This window comes from Schistocerca nitens, chromosome 2, assembly GCF_023898315.1.
Source record: "Schistocerca nitens isolate TAMUIC-IGC-003100 chromosome 2, iqSchNite1.1, whole genome shotgun sequence".
Taxonomy (NCBI): Eukaryota; Metazoa; Arthropoda; class Insecta; order Orthoptera; family Acrididae; genus Schistocerca; species Schistocerca nitens.
The window spans coordinates 247,347,689-247,370,119 of NC_064615.1; the positions used below are offsets into that span (position 1 = coordinate 247,347,689).

Genomic DNA, 22,431 nt, shown 5'->3' on the forward strand with positions numbered 1-22,431 from the left:
TACTACAATAGTACAAGTTTATATGCCAACTAGCTCTGCTGATGATGAAGAAATTGATGAAATGTATGACGAGATAAAAGAAATTATTCAGGTAGTGAAGGGAGACGAAAATTTAATAGTCATGGGTGACTGGAATTCGACAGTAGGAAAAGGAAGAGAAGGAAACATAGTAGGTGAATATGGATTGGGGGGAAGAAATGAAAGAGGAAGCCGCCTTGTAGAATTTTGCACAGAGCATAACTTAATCATAGCTAACACTTGGTTCAAGAATCATAAAAGAAGGTTGTATACCTGGAAGAATCCTGGAGATACTAAAAGGTATCAGATAGACTATATAATGGTAAGACAGAGATTTACGAACCAGGTTTTAAACTGTAAGACATTTCCAGGTGCAGATGTGGAGTCTGACAACAATCTATTGGTTATGAACTGCAGATTGAAACTGAAGAAACTGCAAAAAGGTGGTAATTTAAGGAGATGGGACCTGGATAAACTGAAAGAACCAGAGGTTGTAGAGAGTTTCAGGGAGAGAATAAGGGAACAATTGACAGTAATGGGGGAAAGAAATACAGTAGAAGAAGAATGGGTAGCTCTGAGGGATGAAGTAGTGAAGGCAGCAGACGATCAAGTAGGTAAAAAGACGAGGGCTAATAGAAATCCCTGGGTAACAGAAGAAATATTGAATTTAATTGATGAAAGGAGAAAATATAAAAATGCAGTAAATGAAGCAGGCAAAAAGGAATACAAACGTCTCAAAAATGAGATCGACAGGAAGTGCAAAATGGCTAAGCAGGGATGCATAGAGGACAAATGTAAGGATGTAGAGGCTTGTCTCACTAAGGGTAAGATAGATACTGCCTACAGGAAAATTAAAGAGACCTTTGGAGAGAAGAGAACCACTTGTATGAATATCAAGAGCTCAGATGGCAACCCAGTTCTAAGCAAAGAAGGGAAGGCAGAAAGGTGGAAGGAGTATATAGAAGGTTTATACAAGGGCAATGTACTTGAGGACAATATTATGGAAATGGAAGAGGATGTAGATGAAGACGAAATGGGAGGTAAGATACTGCGTGAAGAGTTTGACAGAGCACTGAAAGACCTGAGTCGAAACAAGGCCCCGGGAGTAGACAACATTCCATTAGAACTACTGATGGCCTCGGGGAAGATCAGTTTGGATTCCGTAGAAATGTTGGAACACGTGAGGCAATACTAACCTTACGACTTATCTTAGAAGAAAGATTAAGAAAAGGCAAACCTACGTTTCTAGCATTTGTAGACTTAGAGAAAGCTTTTGACAATGTTAACTGGAATACTCTCTTTCAAATTCTAAAGGTGGCAGAGGTAAAATACAGGGAGCGAAAGGCTATTTAAAATTTGTACAGAAACCAGATGGCAGTTATAAGAGTCGAGGGGCATGAAAGGGAAGCAGTGTTTGGGAAAGGAGTGAGACAGGGTTGTAGCCTCTCCCCGATGTTATTCAATCTGTATATTGAGCAAGCAGTAAAGGAAACAAAAGAAAAATTTGGAGTAGGTCTTAAAATTCATGGAGAAGAAGTAAAAACTTTGAGGTTCGCCGATGATATTGTAATTCTGTCAGAGACAGCAAAGGACTTGGAAGAGCAGTTGAACGGAATGGACAGTGTCTTGGAAGGAGGATATAAGATGAACATCAACAAAAGCAAAACGAGGATAATGGAATGTAGTCAAATTAAATCGGGCGATGCTGAGGGAATTAGATTAGGAAATGAGACACTTAAAGTAGTAAAGGAGTTTTGCTATTTAGGGAGTAAAATAACTGATGATGGTCGAAGTAGAGAGGGTATAAAATGTAGACTGGCAATGGCAAGGAAGTCGTTTCTGAAGAAGAGAAATTTGTTAACATAGAGTATAGATTTAAGTGTCAGGAAGTCGTTTCTGAAAGTATTTGTATGGAGTGTAGCCATGTATGGAAGTGAAACATGGACGATAACTAGTTTGGACAAGAAGAGAATAGATGCTTTCGAAATGTGCTGCTACAGAAGAATGCTGAAGATTAGATGGGTAGATCACGTAACTAATGAGGAGGTATTGAATAGGATTGGGGAGAAGAGAAGTTTGTGGCACAACTTGACTAGAAGAAGGGAGCGGTTGGTAGGACATGTTTTGAGGCATCAAGGGATCACAAATTTAGCATTGGAGGGCAGCGTGGAGGGTAAAAATCGTAGAGGGAGACTAAGAGATGAATACACTAAGCAGATTCAGAAGGATGTAGGTTGCAGTAGGTACTGGGAGATGAAGAAGCTTGCACAGGATAGAGTAGCATGGAGAGCTGCATCAAACCAGTCTCAGGACTGAAGACGACAACAACAACAACACCATCATACATCGATGGAATACTCACAGTCAGACTACCACAGTACATGTCCTGGTAGGAGCGGGATGGATAATATTCAGTAGTCATATGTTTCTTGATCTGTGATTTTACACGACACAGTTCATGCCACTCATAGTCAGAAAATTTGACTTCAATATTTTTGAGCACATTTTCCAGCACTAACACAGCTGACAGGCTACCGTATTGTGAAACTTCAAGTCCTACATGAAGACTTTTGAAGCACTAACTGTTAACACATAGCTTGATGGCGAACAGTAAAGGTTGAGGTGCACTGGCGGTCGGTATCTTCTCATCGACGACATCCACACCAATGTGGTTAGCCTGCTGTTCTTGCACTGATGGCGGGACGTCCTTTGTGAGATTATGATCAGTGGACAGTGCATACGAAGGAGCCCAGTACTGTGAAGCCCCAGCAAGTCCAGCCTCTGGCACTGAGATTAACACCTGGCTATCGTGCTCCAGCATGCTGAGAAGCTGAGCTACAGGATCCTGCGTGGAGAGTCCGAGGTCTTCACGTGCGTAGACCGGGACATGCTGGGACCTGCTGATGCTGTCGTCATGGGTGGAGCTGCTGGAAGACAAAGGCGAATATTCATAAAAAAATGATGTGATGTTGGTAGAGAAATAATAATAATAATAATAGCAATAATAATAATAATAATAATAATTTTGTGACTTACTCTTCTGATGCTGCTTGCTCCTCCTATCCTGCTGTGGTGGTGACTGACGCTTCATCTTGACTGGCTGGAACAGAGATTGGGGGGCTGCTGAGTGCTCCTTATATAGAAGCCACCTACGTCATCATGATGCCGGGTTCTTATTGGTTGAACAAGGTGAACACGTGACCTATCGAAATGACCTCTAGCGGGGGACATGTGAACTAGATCAGTTCGTCGCTATGCTGGATCGGAGGCAGTTGTCTCTTGTGGGCTGGGAGCTTATATGTTGGCTTTAGAAAAGGTAGACAGGTGGAACAGTAGCAGGTGTTTCCATGAGATGAATAATGCATTTTTAAAGCATCTCGTTGGAGTGAATTTATTTGGAGGACTGTGTTCTTGTTCTTATTCATAAGTTCCAGGATTAATGCACGTTTCCATTCAGCATGTAGGAGGCTATGGGGACAGTACTCGGCTGTATGCTTGCAAACTACACTGCTGTTAAAGTCATCACGGTCAAACACCAATAACTCATCGATTGAACACATACGTAGTATACGAATATGCTTACACCGAAGCGAATTGGTGTCAACTAAATGTCTCTTGCGTTTTGGAAGAGTGAATGCTTGATGGTAAATATGCGTGCAGTTTGCTCATGCGCATGAGCATATGCTGGTTACGGGATGCATCCTGGCTCCATCCCTCTGCATTGCCTAAATCTGCTGAACAGAATTCTTGTACTTATTCCTCCAACACTCCTCCATTATCATATGCTTCCACACCTCACATAGTGAACTGTGGCTACAGTCCTCCGTCGAATGTCTACATGAAATGCAGTTATTGAAAGCTGTTCTATCACCCACATTCATCTCTATGATCGAACACATGGTGATGGTTTGACAACGACAGCTCAGCAAAGACTGAATTTGCAGGAGAACAGTAACGGTAGTTCAGTGGAGGTAGCACAATTTCCTTTCTTCCCACCAAAATCAACCATCTTGAATGACGTCACGGTGGCGCTTTCTGGTGGGAGGGGTATGAACTAACACAGTTGGACTGCATACATATGTGCATGATATAAATAATAATAAATAATAATAAATGATAATGAATGTTAATAAATGATAATCAGTAATAATGAATAATAATAAAGACAAGTACAGTTTTGCATGCATTATACTGTTGCTATTTGAATTTAGCGCCTATTTTTTCTGGAGGCTTAGGTTAGTGGACATAGCCCAATTGGTCTATTTTCCCGCCAAAATTCAAAATTCCCGCGATTTTTTCTGGAGGTTAGGTTAGGGGACATAGCACAATTGGCCTATTTTCCCGCCAAAAGCCGCCATCTTGGATGACGTCATGGGCTGTTGCCAAGTGTAAATGCCGCTATATTGCATGACGTCATCGCCGCCATCTTGAATAAATTTGGCAACAATGCAAATTGGGGCCACACATACTTAGTCTCACTACTGACACCATTAAGGTTCTCCTTCTCTCGCTTGTTCATATGATGTTTTGCACAGTTGCACGAGCATCCAAAAAATTTCATTCCTCAGCAGTACTGGTCACTACTCAACTGGTGCCTTAACAAAGAGCTACACCTTAGGTGGATGGGTCATAAGGGACTTACAGGTATCACATTGCAACCATTGACCTGCAAGGTTGTTAGTTGTCCGGTAAGTGATTTTCTGCAGAGGGGAGGGGGTTGAAATACTTCTTCCATTTTCCTCCTCCTCCAACAATTTTGGATGAACTACAATGCTGAATGGTAATACCAGTGAATGCAGTAACTACAGATATGGTCGTAATAGTATGGCGATGTGTCGGACTATCATCTAGAGATGTTTGTCGTGTGGCACATTGAACATTTGTGAAGGCTAAATGAAAACTTCGATCGAAAACTTCAGAATAAAAAGTATCCCAAGACTGAATATGTATTCATGTAAAAGATATACCCTCGTAAATTCGAATGGTTCTTTTGAAGATAAAAACTTTGTAGTCCTTCTTGTAAGTCAAAACAAACCCTAAGTTTCTGTCTTTCGTCGTAGAAAAGATACAGTTTTGTGAAACTGAATGAATCTTCACGAAAGCCGGCCGCTGTGGCCGAGCGGTTCTAGGCGCTTCAGTCTGGAACCGTGCTGCTGCTACGGTCGCAGGTTCGAATCCTGCCTCGGGCATGGATGTGTGTGATGTCCTTAGGTTAGTTATGTTTAAGTAGTTCTAAATTCTAGGGTACTGATGGCCTCAGATGTTAAGTCCCATACTGCTTAGAGCCATTTGAACCATTTCTTCACGAAACAAGGAGTATCTGCCAGTGAATCACTATCTCAAAAGGACTTGTTATGAGGAAAGACTTTGTTCAAAAGACTTTGTTCATGTCGCTCAATTCAGTGTTAGCAACTAAATGTGCAATATAAACAAGTTAAGATAGGTGTCCCACAGGGATCTTTACTACACCTTTCATGTTCCCAATACCAATTAATAATCTGCCATCTTTTAATAAATGGAGTCCAGTATTATATGCAGATGACACAACTTTTCTTCTCGGTAGTAACAATTTCAGCAGCGTTAAACTTTTTTCTGAAAAGACAATTGGCTAAGCGTCCTATTTGGTTAACGCTAATGGATTCTCGCTGAATGAAAACATAATTTAGCAGATGGTTACTGTCTAAAACACAAGCTTCCGTCAGATTATCCAAGTTTATTTAAATTTGTAAGTGTATATTTGAATAATAACCGGTGTTACGATCAACACATTAAATATATTAGTGATAATATGCCTGGAGCAATACCTGTTAAGGTGGCGTCTGGATAATGTACCTGAAATATATATTAAAACATCCTTATTTTCATTTCTCCGAAGCATTACATCACATGGTATTGTGGTGTGCCTAACATCTCAATACCATAGAGCCGGTTTCCCTATCTTCCTGAGGCTATAACCGTTGAGGGCAGTCAGATCTTAGCTTGTTCCCTCCACCTCCAACGTGATCAATATTACTGCAAAACTAACTTTTAGAGTGAAAAAGAATTTTGTTTGAACACTCTATGTTTAGAATGAGGAAAGATTGTTTCTGTAGGTGTTTTATTGTATGATGAACTAATGGTTCTGCTTATTTCTAACAACCTTCTTTTTTTATAGAATAACTCCTTTTCAGAAAAGGACAGACACTTGTTACAAAATATCATTCCTCTGCAGGACTCCTCGCCCTAGAAACTCTTGATTCAGCCGCACTCTGCACCCCCGTTTAAAAGCAACGGAATTAAAATGCGTGGGCTACACTGTTTGTAAATTAATTCATTGTTGGACTCCTTATTTCTGAACTGGTAGAAATTGGAAGACATTAGGCTGCCAAAACTTTATGCCTGACAACTGCTGCTAATAATAATAACGCTGTGAATACCCCGCAGCAATTTAGTAACCAACACGTAGTTACTGTCGCGTCGTGCCGTCAGATGGATTATCTATTGGCAAATGAATAATGAAGCAATTTGGGTCCTTTGCGGGAAATATCTACAACTCAGAGAAGACATTTGCATTTTGATGAGAATTTAAAGTATATGTGAGGTAAACGTCTCAGTTTTACTGTCATAGGTGCATGGCACGAAGTAAAAAGTTTGTGTGTGAAAAGTGGACTGTTCATACATTCGTTTCATAAGCCTTAACCTCAACCAAATAGCATCACGGTTTAATGATTGTGTTTGAAAGAAAGATAAGAAGTGGTAATTTAATAATCGGTATTACAGTTTTACGAAATAGTTATACAAATAATGATATCTATAAAAATAATTTAGTTTCGTAACCTTAATTATTATTCATACAAGGCATCTGCAAAACTTACTTTTGTGAACAGAAAGGCTCAGAGCGGTACCAAACTTATATACACTGCTCAACTAAAAAGAAGTGAAGCATCCAGAAGGAGAGGAGGAACCGAAATGAAACTTCACGGTTTGAGGGTGTGTGTAATGTTATTCCAGTGATTACAAACTGGACTCAAATTTTCAAAGAACTTTCGAGAATGTGCCCAGTTATCAGTATGACGTTGCACGCCCTCTGGCCTGGATGCATGCAATGATTCGTTAGGGAAGAGTGTCAGAATGCCACTGTATCCTCTCCTGAGGCGAGCTGGCCCACAACCATTGTAACTTGTCCTTCAGGCCGCAGCTACTGACAAACACAGAGTTGATGTCCGAGCTGGACCCACACGTGTTCTTTTGGGGATAGCTCTGGAGACCTTTCTGTCCACAGGAGTATATCAACATCACACTGGCAGTTCATAGAGACAGATGCCATGTAATGACAAGCATTGTCCTGCTGAAAAATAGCACCACGCTACCACTGCATGAGAGATACCACTTGAGGACGCCATCAGACTTTCCTTAATGAGTACCAGCCGTGGCTCGCTACAGCACGACGCCAGGAATACCAACGCTGTGCTTCACCGAAACATTGGAAGAATAGGACCTCTTCCCAGGTCGTTGCCGAACTTGCCGACGGTCATTCAGTGTAGTGCAGAATTGCGATTCATCGCTGAACAAAATGCGATGCAGTAGACTATCCTTATTGTCATGGCACAGTTCCAAATGCATCCATTTGCATTGTGGTGTTAGCGGTAACCTACGCATGAGGTGGTAATTCCGTAATATAGCCGCTGCTAGTCTTTGACCAATGGTGCCTTATGACACAGCATTTTGCAGGAAGTCCATTTCTTGTCCTCGGATGGCAGGCACAGTTGTGCAGGGGTTACACTGTGTTTGGAACAGAATAATCAGTTGTGGTCGACCAGTCCCATCCAGTCCAGCACCGAGCTGCCGTCGTATCCGAATGCCCCACAAATCAGGGCGTCACACAGTTCGACCAGCCAGACAAATGGAGACTCAAAATGAGGCTCCTTTCAAACTCTGTCACGTGCTGATAACGCTGTCTCGCGCGAGTACATGACATCTCAGTGTCCTTCATAGTGATCACTCAACATGTGACACTTTTTAAGCCCCTTATACTTCATACCTACCCTGGTAACAACACTAAACATAAACAACACTGATGCACTCTGGTGGCCTTTCACGTGTCCGAGAGAATTGCAGCTCTAATCATTTACATTCCTGCTGATCGTGCGTACCTCTTCAAAGTTGGAGCGACATACTACAATGTCTTCTGGGTGCTTCTCTTTTTCGTTAGGTAGCGTACATACCATGTTTTAATTTATATAAAAGCAAAATGTAGAGAAAATGTACATTGCTATGAAACAGAGAAGCAACAGACGCATTTGCAATCCATACAGAATCAGTTAGTATTTATGGACTCATGGGATACAAATTATTTACTAAGCTTTCACAAAATGTTTTAACAAAACAAGCGTTCAGTCAAACAATTATTGACCTGTTAGCTGCCCGCACATTCTACGATATCAAGCAATTTATCAATTTCAAGACGAGATGTGTGAGAAAAGTGAGACTTATTTTTATCTATGAAAGTTTCTGTTTTTTTTTTTTTTTCGAACAACAATGTTGTCCCCTTCAGCAGCTGTACACCTACAGAGTCGTACCCAGTCTTGGCAGCAGTGCTGAAAGGCTTCAACTGGTAAGGCCTTTAACATGTTGTTCAGATTCTTTTGAATGTTCTCCAGAGTCCCAAAATGGCGTCCTTTGAAGACATTTTTCAATTTCGGGAAAAGAAAGCAGTCAAAAGGACTGCGATCGGGTGAATAGGGTCTTGTAGAACAACAAACTGCCTTTGGAGGTCAAAAATTCCGTGGATGAAAGTGGACATGTGAGATGGAGCAAGGTCATGGTGCAGCATCTGTTTGTCTGCAATGTTCGGTCTCACTCAGTTCACAATTTTCCTGACCCTTTCAAGGACATTTTTGTAAAACAGTTGGTTGACAATTTCTCCTGGTAGAAAAAATTCTGTATGCCCAATACCCCTACTCTCAAAAAAATAAATCAGCATGGTTTACCCCTTGATTTGGTCACTCAAGCTTTTTTCAGTCGAGGCGATGTCTCTGTGTGCCATTCCCCACTTTGCCGCTTTGTCTCAGGATCGTACTCAAAAATCCAGATTTCATCACCTGTGATCACATGTCTGAACCATTCATGGTCATTGGCAAAACTCTCAAGAACATTAATGCACACGTTTCTTCGATTGTCCTTCTGCTCAGTTGTGAAGCTTTATGGCACAAGCTAGAAAAATATTTCGCAAATGCAAATCTTTGATCGAAATTTGAAGTATGGTGAAAGTGTTTAAGTTTAACAGGTCACCCCTCATCCTTATTTTTAAACATCAGTCTGATCTCACAATAGCAGGCACCTGTCGGTTTTTGAAGCTGGAGGTCTCGTTGAGTAAGATTCGTATTCAGCGTGTTCTCAGCTTTCCAAAAATGATTTCTGCCAGTGAAAAACTTGTGATCTTAATTGATTGATAGATAGATTGAGGGGGATTATGGGAATAACAGCGAGATCGTCAGTTAATTGTGTAAGACAGAGGGTCCGTTAGAAGTGGGCGGATCCAGTCAGAGGGGTCAAAGTATAAAGCGAGGAAGTTAAAACACACATAGCAGAAGGCATAAAAGGGTAGACAAAATGTAAAAACTGTAAAAAAAGGGGAATACAATTGCGGTCTTTGCATGGGAAGTGTTCAATGAGTCCCAGACCTAGAAAACAAGAAGAGAGGCCCCAGCCACAATCTCCCTGCCTCTGTTCCAGAAGTAAAGAACAACTTTATAACTGAAAATAAAAACCACTTTAAAGTAGGAAACTGAGAACCAGGTCAATCACCCGTGAATTGTCTGCTAATATTAAAGGCAAGGGATCTGGGAGGCTGTACTTGGAGCGAAGGGACAAAAGTGGGGGCATTACGCCAATACATGGGATACCGTCACTCTGGTTCCACAGCCACTTGTCGTGGTGGCTCGTTACACAAGAGAAAGAGCAGAGAGAAGGTCATGGATAGCAGAGACCAAAGGTGATGAGAACATCATCGGTCCATAGCCTGCAAGCCACTTAAAGAATTGGAACATATTAAAACAATTTGCGGGGTGGACTGAGAAACAAAATAGAGGGCTCTGTTAATGGCTAGCAGCTCCGCTGTGAACACACGACATGATCCCGGCAGTAAATGTTGTTCCATGTCAGTAGGAGACGTAAAAGCATATCCCACCTTATCTCTCGTTTTAGAACCATCAGTGTAGAAGATGGTAGCGCTCTGGAACTCTTCCAGTGAGTGGAGATGGAGATCCTGGCAGAAGGTATTGAGAAACATTACAATTGGCAGTCCCACCCAAGGGCGGTAACCAGGATGGAGGCATCCTTTATTTGCAAAGAGGACGGGGTACACTGGATGGTCAGGGAATCGTCTGACGACGATTGCATAAGAAACTAGGAATGGGCTCCATCGTATTTGCAGAGGGGGAGTCCCCGTTTCTGTGAAGAGACTGTCGATGGGACTAGTGCCAAAGACACCGACAGCCAGGCACACCCCATGATGATGAACAGAGTCAAGTAGATTCAGGGTAAAAGGAGCTCCCAAGCCATAAACTGGGCAGCTATAATCTAGTCTGGACAAAACCAGAGCATAGTAAACGTGGAGAAGAGTAACATGGTCTGCACCCCAAGATGTGTGGGGCAGGAGGCAGAGAGCATTAACCTTCCACGTGCAAGTGGCAAATATGGGGCAGCCACATCAGCTTTTTATCAAAAATAAGGCCCAAGAAACTCGACTGTGCTGCAACATCTAGGTGCTTGTTGCCTAAATAAAGTTCTGGGTCAGGGTGTGCTGTGTGTCAATGGCAAAAATGCATAACTCGCGCTTTGATGGGAGAAAACTTGAAAACTCGGGAGAGGGCCTGTGCAGAGGCCCATTGGATGGCTCCTTGGATCTGGCATTCAGCAAATGCTACCAAATGAGAACTGAATCAGATGCAAAAATCGTCAGCATACAACGCTGGGGTAACCAAGGGCTCAAAAAAGGTTACAAGCCCATTGATAGCTATGAGGAAGACCGTAACGCTTAACACAGAACCCTGTGGGATGCCGTTCTCCTGGATCTGAGGGGTGCTGAGTGAAGTGGCAACTCGAACCCGGAAGAGCCGGTGTGATAATAATTTGCAGATAAAAATCGGAATGGGCCGCGAAAGCCCCAGTCATGGAGGGTGACTAAAATGTGATGGCACCAGGTGGTCATATGCCTTATTCAGATCAAAGAAGAATGCAACAACGTGTTGGCAGTTAGTAAAAGCCTGTTGGATTGCTGTTTCCAATCTGGGTAAGCGGTCAGTTGCAGATTGTCCTTCCCAGTAGCCGCTCTGATACAGGGACAAAAGACCCCAAGACTTGAGTACATAATCCGAAGCTAACCACGCTCTCAAGCAGTTTACAAAGTACATTGGTCAGGCCAAGTGGGCAGTAGTTGCAGAGAGACGTTGGGTTCTATCTGGGCTTAAAGACGGGGATGGCCATGCTGTCTCGCCGTCGTGAGGGGAAGGCAACCATGAGCCAAAAGTGGTTGACGACCCTGCGGAGATGTCGGGTATGTGAAGTGTCGGATCATCTGGTTGTGGATGGATCCCGGCCTGGGACCATGTCATGTGAAGAAGTAAGAGCGCGCAAGAACTCCTATTCAGTGAAGGGTTCATTATAGGGTTCAGCTTGGTGGGGATTGAAACAGAGGGGTCTGTTCACCTCAGTGTTTCTGCCAGAGAAAGGTCGCAGGATTCGAAGGAGATGTCTATGCTATCGCAAAGCGTGCCGTGAGGTGCTCTGCAAGGACTGACGGATCAGCACACAGAACACCCTGTAGGATAAGACCCTGTACAATTGATTTCGCTGGCGGCCCAGAAGGCTACGGAGCTTGGACCAAATCTGCGATGGAAAGGCATATATCCCCAGGGAGGAAACATAGTGATCTCGGCATTCCTGTTTACTCTACTTAATAAGGTAGCGAGTGTGAGCATGGAGACGTTTAAAAGCGAGAACGCTCGTCTGTGAAGGGTGTCGTTTAAATCGTTGCAGCGCCCGTCAGCGGTCCTGGATAGCGGCTGCTATGTACTTGGTTCACCATGGTATCGGTCGATGGCGAGGGGGACCTGTTGATACAAGGATAGCAGTTCCAGCGGCATGGAGAAGAGTGGAAGAGACGATCGAGTCAATGGAATCCGAGAGGGAGATGTCCAAGTGCACAGCAGACATATATAAAGGCTAATTCGCTCTATGGAATGCCCTATGTGGGGGCCCGTCTGCCCGACTGTGGCAGGGGAACGACAGAATCACTGGGAGGTGGTTACTGTCACAAAGATCATCATGGGGTGATCAATTTAGGAAAGTCACGAGAGCAGGGGGAGGGGATCGTGAGATCGATAGCAGAAAAGGTGCCATGAGCAGTCCTGAAGTGGGCAGGGAAAACGTCATTGAGGAGACACATCAAAGTCTGTAATAAGTTAGTCAATTAGAAGACCTCCACCTATTGAAGTGGCTCTCATACACAGGGGGTGGTGTGCTTTGAAGTCCCTGAGGAGGAGGTGGGGGGGGGGGGGAGGGCGGGAGTTGCTGTATTAAAGTAGGCATGTCAACATAAGGGAGGGAGGTAGGCAATGCAAATGGTGATTGCCAATGTTGTTCGCACTTGTACGGCTGTTGCTTCCGGGATAGTATGAAGGAGGATCTAGTTTCTAATGACATCAGCGCGAACCAAAGCTCAGACCCCACCAGTCACTACCCCAAGGACAGCACAGTTCTGACAGAACGCCTGAGAATCACGAAACATTGGAGAGTTTGCAGAATAAGAGGAAAGAGGTAGTTGTGTTTTTGGTAGGTGATGGTAGTATCCATTACAATTTCATTGGATTATCATGTGTCCAGGATAAATATAAGGAAGCCGAGGAGAGGTCATATCACTTGGTCAGTGGTCGTAATCGATGAGGATGAGGTGACATCCATAAATAAGATAGCAGAATCAAATTGCTAAGGGAGAGATGGCACCTCTGGGGTCACTGAGGGGGGCCTAGTCCAGGGACTTGTTTCTTCTCTTTTTCTTTTGGATGTTGAGGGGCAAAGCACAGAGGAAGAGCACACTTCCGCAAGATCCAGAATCGAAAGAGGGTGCGTGACCTTTGGCCACACAGATGGTGCGATCCGTAGCTGACTTGTGGTAGCAGGCCTCCAGGTGAAAGATACGCTGGTGGAGGGGTCCTGGCAGGGAGCCCCATCACTGGTGGGTGCTGAAGAAGGGGAGCACTTCTTCGGCTGGGGAGGGGGAGCGGCACCCAGAGGGGACGGCGTGGGAACTGCAGGGGAGTAGGAGATAGGAGGGGGACAGGGCTGGGGTAAGGAAGATGTAGGAGAGGGAAAGGATGTAACAGAGGAGTAGTCTGTCATGTTTTTGGCGAGCCTCAGCATAAGACAGACGATCAAGGGACTTGTACACTTGGACACTTGGATCTTCTTTCAAGTAAACTGGCCAATCTGGTCAGCATGGAGAGTGGCGGTCATGACAGTTGACACACACAGGTGGCAGAACACAGGGGCTTCCTCGTGGAGTGGGTGGTCACAGTCATCACACAGAGGGTCCGCCCTACAGTGGGAAGACATATGCCCAAAACACAAGAACTGAATACACATCATGGGTGGCCGGGACGTACGGCTTCACGGCACAGTGGTAACACAAAACCTTGACCTTCTCTGGGAGCGTAACACCCTTGAAAGCCAGAATAAAGGCACCGATATCGGTGCAGTTGTCTTTACGACCCTTCTGCACATGTCGAACAACATGAATACCGCGTCGCTCCACATTATCCTAGAGTTCATCATCATTCAGTAAGATGAGGTTGTAACACCGAAAAATAGGCAGATAAAATACCTTCTGCACTATCTAAAATATTTGTCGTTTAATATCCGTTGATAACTTGTACTGTACTTCTGATTCTGAATCTGCAAGCTGTATTACAGAAACTATACTTAATACATAATCGATATAATAGTATATTTATTTCTCACTGTATATGATTGATTCTAATTATAAGGAAAATATTGCAAATTACTGGGTACTAGCCAAGGGAACTTTGAGTTTGTTTGCGTTTGTTGGGCGCTCCCGCGACGCGGTGTGCAGTGTAGACGCTCCTGATTCGTTTACCCGCAAGTATTGGGAGCACGGCAGGCGTGGACTGGCGGAGGAAGCTGCAGTTCCAACTGTTGCCTGTCTCGTAATTATCCGTGGCTCTGGAGACAACTCGGGGTTCTCAAACAACAGCAGCAGCAACAACGGAAGCTCAGCATTGTCGTCGGCTACATTCCTCGTCGTCTGCGCAGCTACGACATTGTGAGACTGTTAACTGATAGATATAGAGATTGTAGAGACTACCCAGTTGCATTTCTTTCACAAAGTATGACTAACTTGAATAATAACCGGCTATAGTTAAAACTTGTAGGGCTCCTGTGTTGTCATTGTCCTCAGACATTATAACTAAGCAGGGTCCGTTAACTTTCCATGCAATCACCGAGTATCGTATGAATATGAAAATCATTAACTATTTACTGCCACTTTGTATGTTTGTTAATGAACAGTTTCAGTCTAAATTGTCTGCCTCAGTAACTGTTCATTCTTGTATTTCATAACATAGGCTTAACTAATTTGTGATTTTGAGTATTGATCCATTCACTTATTAACGTAAAATTTCACTGGCAAAACTAATAACTAAAAATACAGCACAAATTAAGAGTGTGCAATTTCACTTGTTCTGTATTGAGCTTAGCGAGTGACTTTCGCTGGCTTGGTATGTAATTTATTGTCGTTATTTTAAAAGTAAAATCAGTTGGTCATTTGCTTAAAGTAAATTTATTTCAATCCTTCAATAATGAAAAGTAAACTGCTTGCCTTTTTCTAAATTTTGCGTTACTGAAAGTAATTTTTTTACGTAACCAAGTCTTAGTTACATTTATTTAACCAGTAACTCCATTTAATTTTACTTAAAAAAATTAGTGTTTCAGAATAAGTAACTGCAAATTCAATGCTTTCTGATTCATTTATTTTCTCGTGAAATGTTGTGTTGTGGAAAGGCGTGACAACTTCTGTTCCCCCCCCCCCCCCCCCCCGCGTGGTTCGTGAGCGATTGCACTATATTCCACCCATTTCAAAATTATCATCAGTATTTAGCTTAGGTTTAAAACAGGTTCTTCATTCAGAAGGGTCTGTTGTACACTTTCCTCCTTCGTTAACAACAGTCTTAATCACTGTAAAATTTCATTAGGCATATGTGATCATGGTCAATTATATCGAAATTCAGTAGTCCGATTAGGGAGAGGGTACAAGGCCCCCATGGAAAATCACTCCCTCGACCATATTCAGAGACTGGTGAGAGTAATAGACACAGGGACGTCGCCAATGCGATCACAAGCACGAAGGACTGCTGATTGGGCGGCAGAAGGAGCTTCGATCAACAGGGGGCCCAACTGCATGTTACTGAGAGACTCTACTTCGCCAAACTTGTCCTCAGTATTCGCCACAAAAAACAATGGCTTTGTGGCGGGGAATGTGTCCCCATCCATCCTAGTACAGACCAGGTAATAAGGAAAGTGTTTCATCCCAAGATGGTGAGCCTGGCCCTCTCCCGAGGGAAGGGAAAGCTGGAGGGTCATATGCAACAGCATTCAATGATTCGCTACCGCTTGAAGAGATGGCCGTTTGAAGATGACCAAGCATCTGCGCTGATAACACCCACTCCCACGGGCGCCACCCAGCCGTAGCAAAGGACATCTGGTATGGTCGCCATTGTCAGGAGTTCCGAGGCTCCAGCATGACATGCAAGCGCTCCTTGGCATAAACAGGGAGGGAACAGCTTGGATATCAGATGATGATGAACTCTAGGATAATGTGGAGCGACGCGGTATTCATGTTGTTGAATATGTGCAGAAGGGTCGTAAAGACAACTGCACCGATATCGGTGCCGTCAGGGGGCTCAGCCAGATGTCTACATAACAACCCCACCATATGGACTGGCTGCACATGTTGGTGACCTTGTGGGGTGGAGTGGGGCTATGGTTTAGAAGAATGGGGGGAAAGAAAGGAAAGAAGGGGGGCCAAAAACGCCAAAAAAGATGAAAGAACAGACAACAGGAACAAAATCGCAAGGAATTCAAGGATCCAGGTGGGTAGCCAGAGAGAGGGGTAGGAGGGGATGGTGGGGAAGGGCCGCGTGGGATTAGCCGACCGGTCTAGGCGCTGCAGTCATGGACTGTGTGGCTCGTCCCGGCGGAGGTTCGAGTCCTCCCTTGGGCATGGGTGTGTGTGTTTGTCCTTAGGATAATTTAGGTTAAGTAGTGTGTAAGCTTAGGGACTGGTGACCTTAGCAGTTAAGTCACATAAGATTTCACACACATTTGAATATTTGAACATTTGATTTTTGGTGGGGAACGATCCAGGATGGGGAGGAAGGAGCACAATGAAGGAAATGCGGCCCAGGAAGGAAGAATGGGCTGCAATATCTTGGGGCCCTGTGTGTGCCACACACGAACTCACGAAAGAACCACGAGTCCCTGGGAAGGGGGGGAGGGGGGGGATTGTGGTGTTGATGAGGAATGTTCCCCATAAGCCTGTTTCAAATTTGCAAAGGTCACACTTCCGGGTTCGCCAGGTTTAACACAAAACTAGATTGCATAACACTGTTTAATTTTCGTAACACACAACAAAAACACAACTTCACTGATGGCACTCTCAAAAATCATGTGATGGCTACATGGACCTAAAACTCAGATTGAGCATTTGGAAGGGATGAACACACAAGCATAACAACACAGTGTTGCCACGTTGCTGGCAGTGTTGTCAGTCTCATTACTTGTCTCACAAACCTCGTTTAGTCCTGTAATGCTAATAACTAGCGCATTGTTCTTCAAATTATGAATTGATTGTACTTGTGTGACGTTGTCCGTTGCTTTAATGGCCTAATGATTATAAAATTATTATTACTATAACATAATCAACGCCGTTGAGCGCTGTAAAAGCATCGTCAGACGTACCGCACTGGCCCAGAGGATGCAGCGGTGAGCGCTCCAGCGCCTCTGGCGGCGGCACCTGCAACTGGTTGGCAGCTAGAGGGAAGCAGTGAGCAGCGGAAATCGCGGGGGCAGCGGTTGCAGTGGCGGCAGGAGAAGTTCGCGGCAACTCGTGCGCCGCCTCCGCGCCACTCCCAGCCTTCTGCGCATGTGCGTGCGACAGCTGCCGTTTGCGTCCCTTGCGCGGGCCCCGTTCCTCCTGCACGGCTGCAACACGCGTTTCATTTTGTCTCAGAAATAAACAGGGGTGGGCGATTTGTAACATAAGTATTAAAATAATACTGTTAGTGAATCATGCCTTAAAGCAAGTAACACGTTCCTCGCTAGACCCTTTTACACTTTTAATAGGCTAGGATTCACTGATATACATACGATTTTACATCATTCACCACTTGTTCGGGGACTCATGAGAAAAAGTATTCAGTTTTTATTACAATGCTGTTCCTCTTCCCGTTAAAACTTCAGTAAATTAAAACCATTTAATGAAATTCGTACGTTGTCACTGTAATACAGTCCCTGGAATAAATGGGACCATGTAGTTTCACTGATTAAAGCACCTATGTCTGGGTTTCAGGTATGATCCCGTGTTTCTTTTGATGCTGAGGTGCTATTACGGTACAGTTGGAGAGTTCCGACAATGCTGTTTGAGTTTAGGGAAAAACGAAAGTGGACTGCAGCACGAATGGAAATTTGGATTGATGAGGGAGGCATGCTAGGGTAGTCCGTGCAGTTGCACAAAGCTACTGTGTCAGGATGGTGGTGTAGTGGTTAGCACGTCTGCCTAGTGAGTAGCCTATACATCGGTACAAATTGCACCTAGAATGAATTGTGAATTTTTTTTTTTGTTACGATAAACACAAGTTTGACACTGCTGTCGGATGTCACTAGTGTATTCATGTATATAAAATTATTTATGTATTTTAATACAACATGATTCCTATTGCCTGTCGATAAAAGATCACTAACCATCTTTTTTTAAAATTATTATAAAATAATTAATAAAACAGAAGCTAAAAGTACTTATTACGTTCACTTGCACAAGTGCTCCTATGTAGGAGATGCTTTACAACTTGATGCAATTTCCACGTACTGATATACAATAAAGTAAAAATTAGAAAAATTTGCAGATATCATTGTCAAATTATTAAAATTATAAAAACATGCAGATGTATAAGTTATAAGATGGGCTTCCACTGTATCATCTGAATAGCATTCTATGCTGCAGATGACAACCTAAGTAATTACCATATAAGCAAATAATAAAACAATTACAGTGGCAGAGGATAACACGGTTCACGTAGTAACAACTGTCAGACGATGTGATTGACCCTGTCAGAGTCCCGATATGTGGCTTCACTATCTTCCAAGTGTCTACTATTTAAAAAAATATAGTCTCACGATGATGATATTAATGCAAAGGCTAAAGTCAATGAGTTAACAACTTGTTATACCAGCACAAAAACATAAAAAACTCTAGATAGTGATCAAATTAAATTCACGCATGACACCAACTCAAAATGCTCGTTTACTCTGCTATGTTAAGGGTATCTTCCCCGTGACCTGTATTTGCCTTCATTGCCCGCAATTCATAACATTTGTTGGCATAGAAGAAAGAGTAATATCTGAAAAATGTTGAGTGTGAAAGGACATGTCGCCCGATGTCTACATATATAAGGGTACCAATGCACCTTGTTAGGTCACGTTATCTTTAGAGACCAACAATGACATAAATTCATAGCAGTGGGAATATGTCACTAATCTGCAAATGTCGCAGCCTGCAGAGATCGGGTGGATAAAACAGCTTCCGGCACAAAATTTAATGCCATTTTTATCTAGTTAACAAATACAAAAGATCTCTTGTGTTGTGGTTTTAACCTTGACTTGCCGATGCATCGTTCATATCGTCCCTCAGATACCTGGCAATAAGAGTGCTTGCACAGCTGGTATAGGAGACATATAATAACCTTTGATCTAGTTATGCTGTTACACGGTTTTGCTATCACAAAGCATCTGTTTTGTACACTCACTTTTATCTCTGTATAATTGCACAGTGAATATTAATTTTATCTCTGTATAATTACACATTGTATGAATGCATTCATAGACCTTTAGAAGGTAACTATACTTACCGAAAACGGTAATCGACAGTAAACGTTGTTTACAAGTGATCACGAATAAGAAGTTGATCATATTTCAAGTTATCAGGGTTAACTAATGCTACTGGAGAAACAAATACTAGAAAGAACAGAGCAGTTCTGAATGCAGGCTTAAGGGAGAAGTTTAAAGTGGGCAAACAAGACACTCAGAGTTTACTGTCGACATTCGCACTGTTGTGAAGATACTTTAGTGTTATACAGACACAGAGATAAATGGGGTAATAAATCAAATGGAATGCAGTTACTCTGTAACGACCCACCAGTGACCATGCTTACCTTGTACTAAAACAGAAACTTCCCCTGAACAAATCAAAATATTAAATGATTTTCTCTACCACATGAAACGCTTACAAGGGAAACTCCCCATTGCATCCCTCTCATATTTAGTGTAAGATAGCCCAGTCGATAGCCAGTCAAAAACTGAGCCCAGATCAAGCATGAAAACAGGAAGGAGTTTACTAAACTGTGAAAAAAGAAGCAAAATCGAAACAGTGAATGGTCCAGGCTGAAGATGTGCGTCATGGTTATGTGGTCACGGTATTGGACTAGGAAAGGGGAGATCCGCATTCAGTATATATACGTATTTCACGAAATTATAAACTATCTGGTCGGTCACTGACATGTCTGTTCGATGCATTCAAATCTGTGTCTGTGTCGTGATGGAACATCTGTTTACAACAGCGAGGTATAAGGAAGTGGCCTCCAGACGTACGTACCTCCTATTTGTTCTACACACAAGTACCACGTGTTATGCTTCTTGCATACCGTTTTGGAACTTTTGATTCTTGAATTCCTTTGTTGAAATATAGTTTACACCAGTTGATGTGTTGTTTTCATTTCTGTGAGAGGTCTATGCGGTAACTCGCATGCTCTCACTATTCAAAACATTTATCTGCAATGATAATATACTCTTACTACATGACTCATATTCTATAACCAATGCGTCGTATGACATATGCAAGACTACAGACGGAGAACAGACACTTCACTGACCGGATGGAAAGTTCGTAATTTTGTGAGAGAAAGGGGGGCAGGAGAGAAATTTGGAGATGGAACTCCTGCACTGGAGTCCAGCATTGTGAGCTTACAATTCGCTCGATGTTGCTTGGGCCGTTCACTGTTTCTATTTTGCTTCTTTTTTCGCAGTTAAGTACGCCTTCTCCCTGTTTTCATGCTTGATTTGTGTTCAGTTTGACAGGCTGTCTACTGGACCATTTACCACCAAATCAGAGGGGGTGTGATGGAGAGTTCCCTTTGCTAGAAACACTCTGCTACAATAATGTGAATTATTTTGCTAGCGTTAGCGTATGTCACAGCTAATGTTGAACTATTATCTGGCTAGAAGTGGGATCCCTAAAAATAAGCAAGATATCCTTCAAAGGTTACAGGCTCACTGGCTTGCCTTCTTCTATTAATAAACTAACTGTATTTGCTCCTTTTCATGGCTGGAAATGTGTGGGACACATGATTACCATCATATTACGTAACTCCAGTTACTGTACTTGATGCTGAGTAATGAATTTCATACAAAGTGTATGGAAGCGGCCAAGAGAACTCATGGGAACCTTGTAAAGTGGCAGATTAAATGAACGTCAATTTTTCACCTCACGTGAGAGATTTTATACATCGTAACAAGGAGATGAATATGTCACCTGACATACTTTGGTGATAATGAGCAGATATGCCTATCAAAATGTACAGTATGAAATGCAAAGGGATGGCACTCAATTCAACAGTATTAACACACCAAACCCAAATCCTGCATGTCAGTGAGCAAAAGGTGAAAAACGCTGCTGGATGAAACATTTACTTTGGAGGCAGACACGAGCTGTGTCATACAATGGAACGCTTCTAAAAAGGGGTTGGTGACCTGCAGCGAGAGGGACAACAAACGCGCCGGGCGAAACATCGATGAGAGCAGGTAGCAGGCCAGCACTGCTTGCGACAGACAAATTCTTTAGAAAACTGCGTTAGGGTATTTCTAGATGGATACAAACAGACCAGCGACGCAGTTGATCACGTGAAATGCTCGTGGTATGCTCGTGATGTATGCATGTAACTTTTAAGGCATCAGGAGCGGGCACAAAATGTCCGATTGGCTGAGATAAATTCGGAAGAAGTAGAAAGTAGCGATATTTCGATGCAGTTTAAAGGTAGGCCCTTTGCGAATGGCAGGGGTAGTTTGCACAAGCCGAAAGGAACCCTCCCATTGGTCTGAGAAAGCCGTGACGTGAAGCACGAAAAGACACAGGTTGGGGACAGTTTGACACAAAAGACAAAATACCGAAAACTTCATTCTTCGTAGACATGACTGTCATCCTAAATAGTACTGAACGTAGCACCGGAATTGGTTGATTCGTCGTAATATTGGACAAATCCACGGTATAGTAGTAAGAATATTCTTCTACATTTTTCCAAAGAAAGTTCCACACTGGCTGTATGAATGATTTTTATTAAATCTACGACTGGTTTCGCACCACTTATCGGTGCATCCTCAGGCAATCTGTACAACAAATAATATAATAAGAGATCGTATAAACTATTCAATCCCCCGAGTCTGAGGTATAAATTAAACATTTAAGCAACCAGTTTTTTGAGTGGAACAAGATAGTACTCACATACGCTATTTATAACATAGTAAAGTTGAACATTGCCCTGCAGCCATTCCCCACCATTCACGTCCAATATACCATCATCTGGTGAAAGCATTAGCTAAAATTTAAAAATCTTTTATAAAAAATATTTAAATGATGGGAGCAGCAATGACCGAGAAAATAAAAATAAAATACGATGCTGATAAAACTTCCCTAAACATGAACGACAAAGAGCGGAACATTAGCATGAACAAACATCAGAATTAGGACCACGTAAACATATTAGAACATACCGTGCAAGCTAAGAGGAGCCACGTGGCAGCTGATACGGCTTGACTGGCCAAAACCCGGAAAGCACTCACGCAGTGGTGCGAGAATCGCCAGAGGCCAGAGGTGTGAAGAGCGCGGGGTGCTGAACATTTCCTAAACAATTCCTTATGTCTATTTTTTTAAAAAGTCTTAATACCAAACTAGGTGGCCAATATAAAACGTGGCAGTTAGTTAAAACCATAAGAATAATAAATGTGGTTGTTCTGAATGAGTAAGGCCCAGAGTACGCATAAAAACATGTACGACAGAATCTATTAACAAGTAAGCTATAGGGGTAAGTAATC

The 22,431-nt window shown here is 42.9% G+C and overlaps 1 protein-coding gene across 1 annotated transcript in view; it reads right to left on the minus strand.

The window, feature by feature from the left end:
- Nucleotides 1-22,431, minus strand: part of LOC126234951 (nuclear receptor subfamily 2 group E member 1-like) — a 104,654-nt gene that overhangs the window by 13,062 nt on the left and 69,161 nt on the right. The window contains exon 4 of the mRNA XM_049943690.1: nucleotides 17,032-17,274. Coding sequence (XP_049799647.1) covers nucleotides 17,032-17,274 — 243 coding nt within the window. The remainder of the gene's footprint in view (nucleotides 1-17,031; nucleotides 17,275-22,431) is intronic.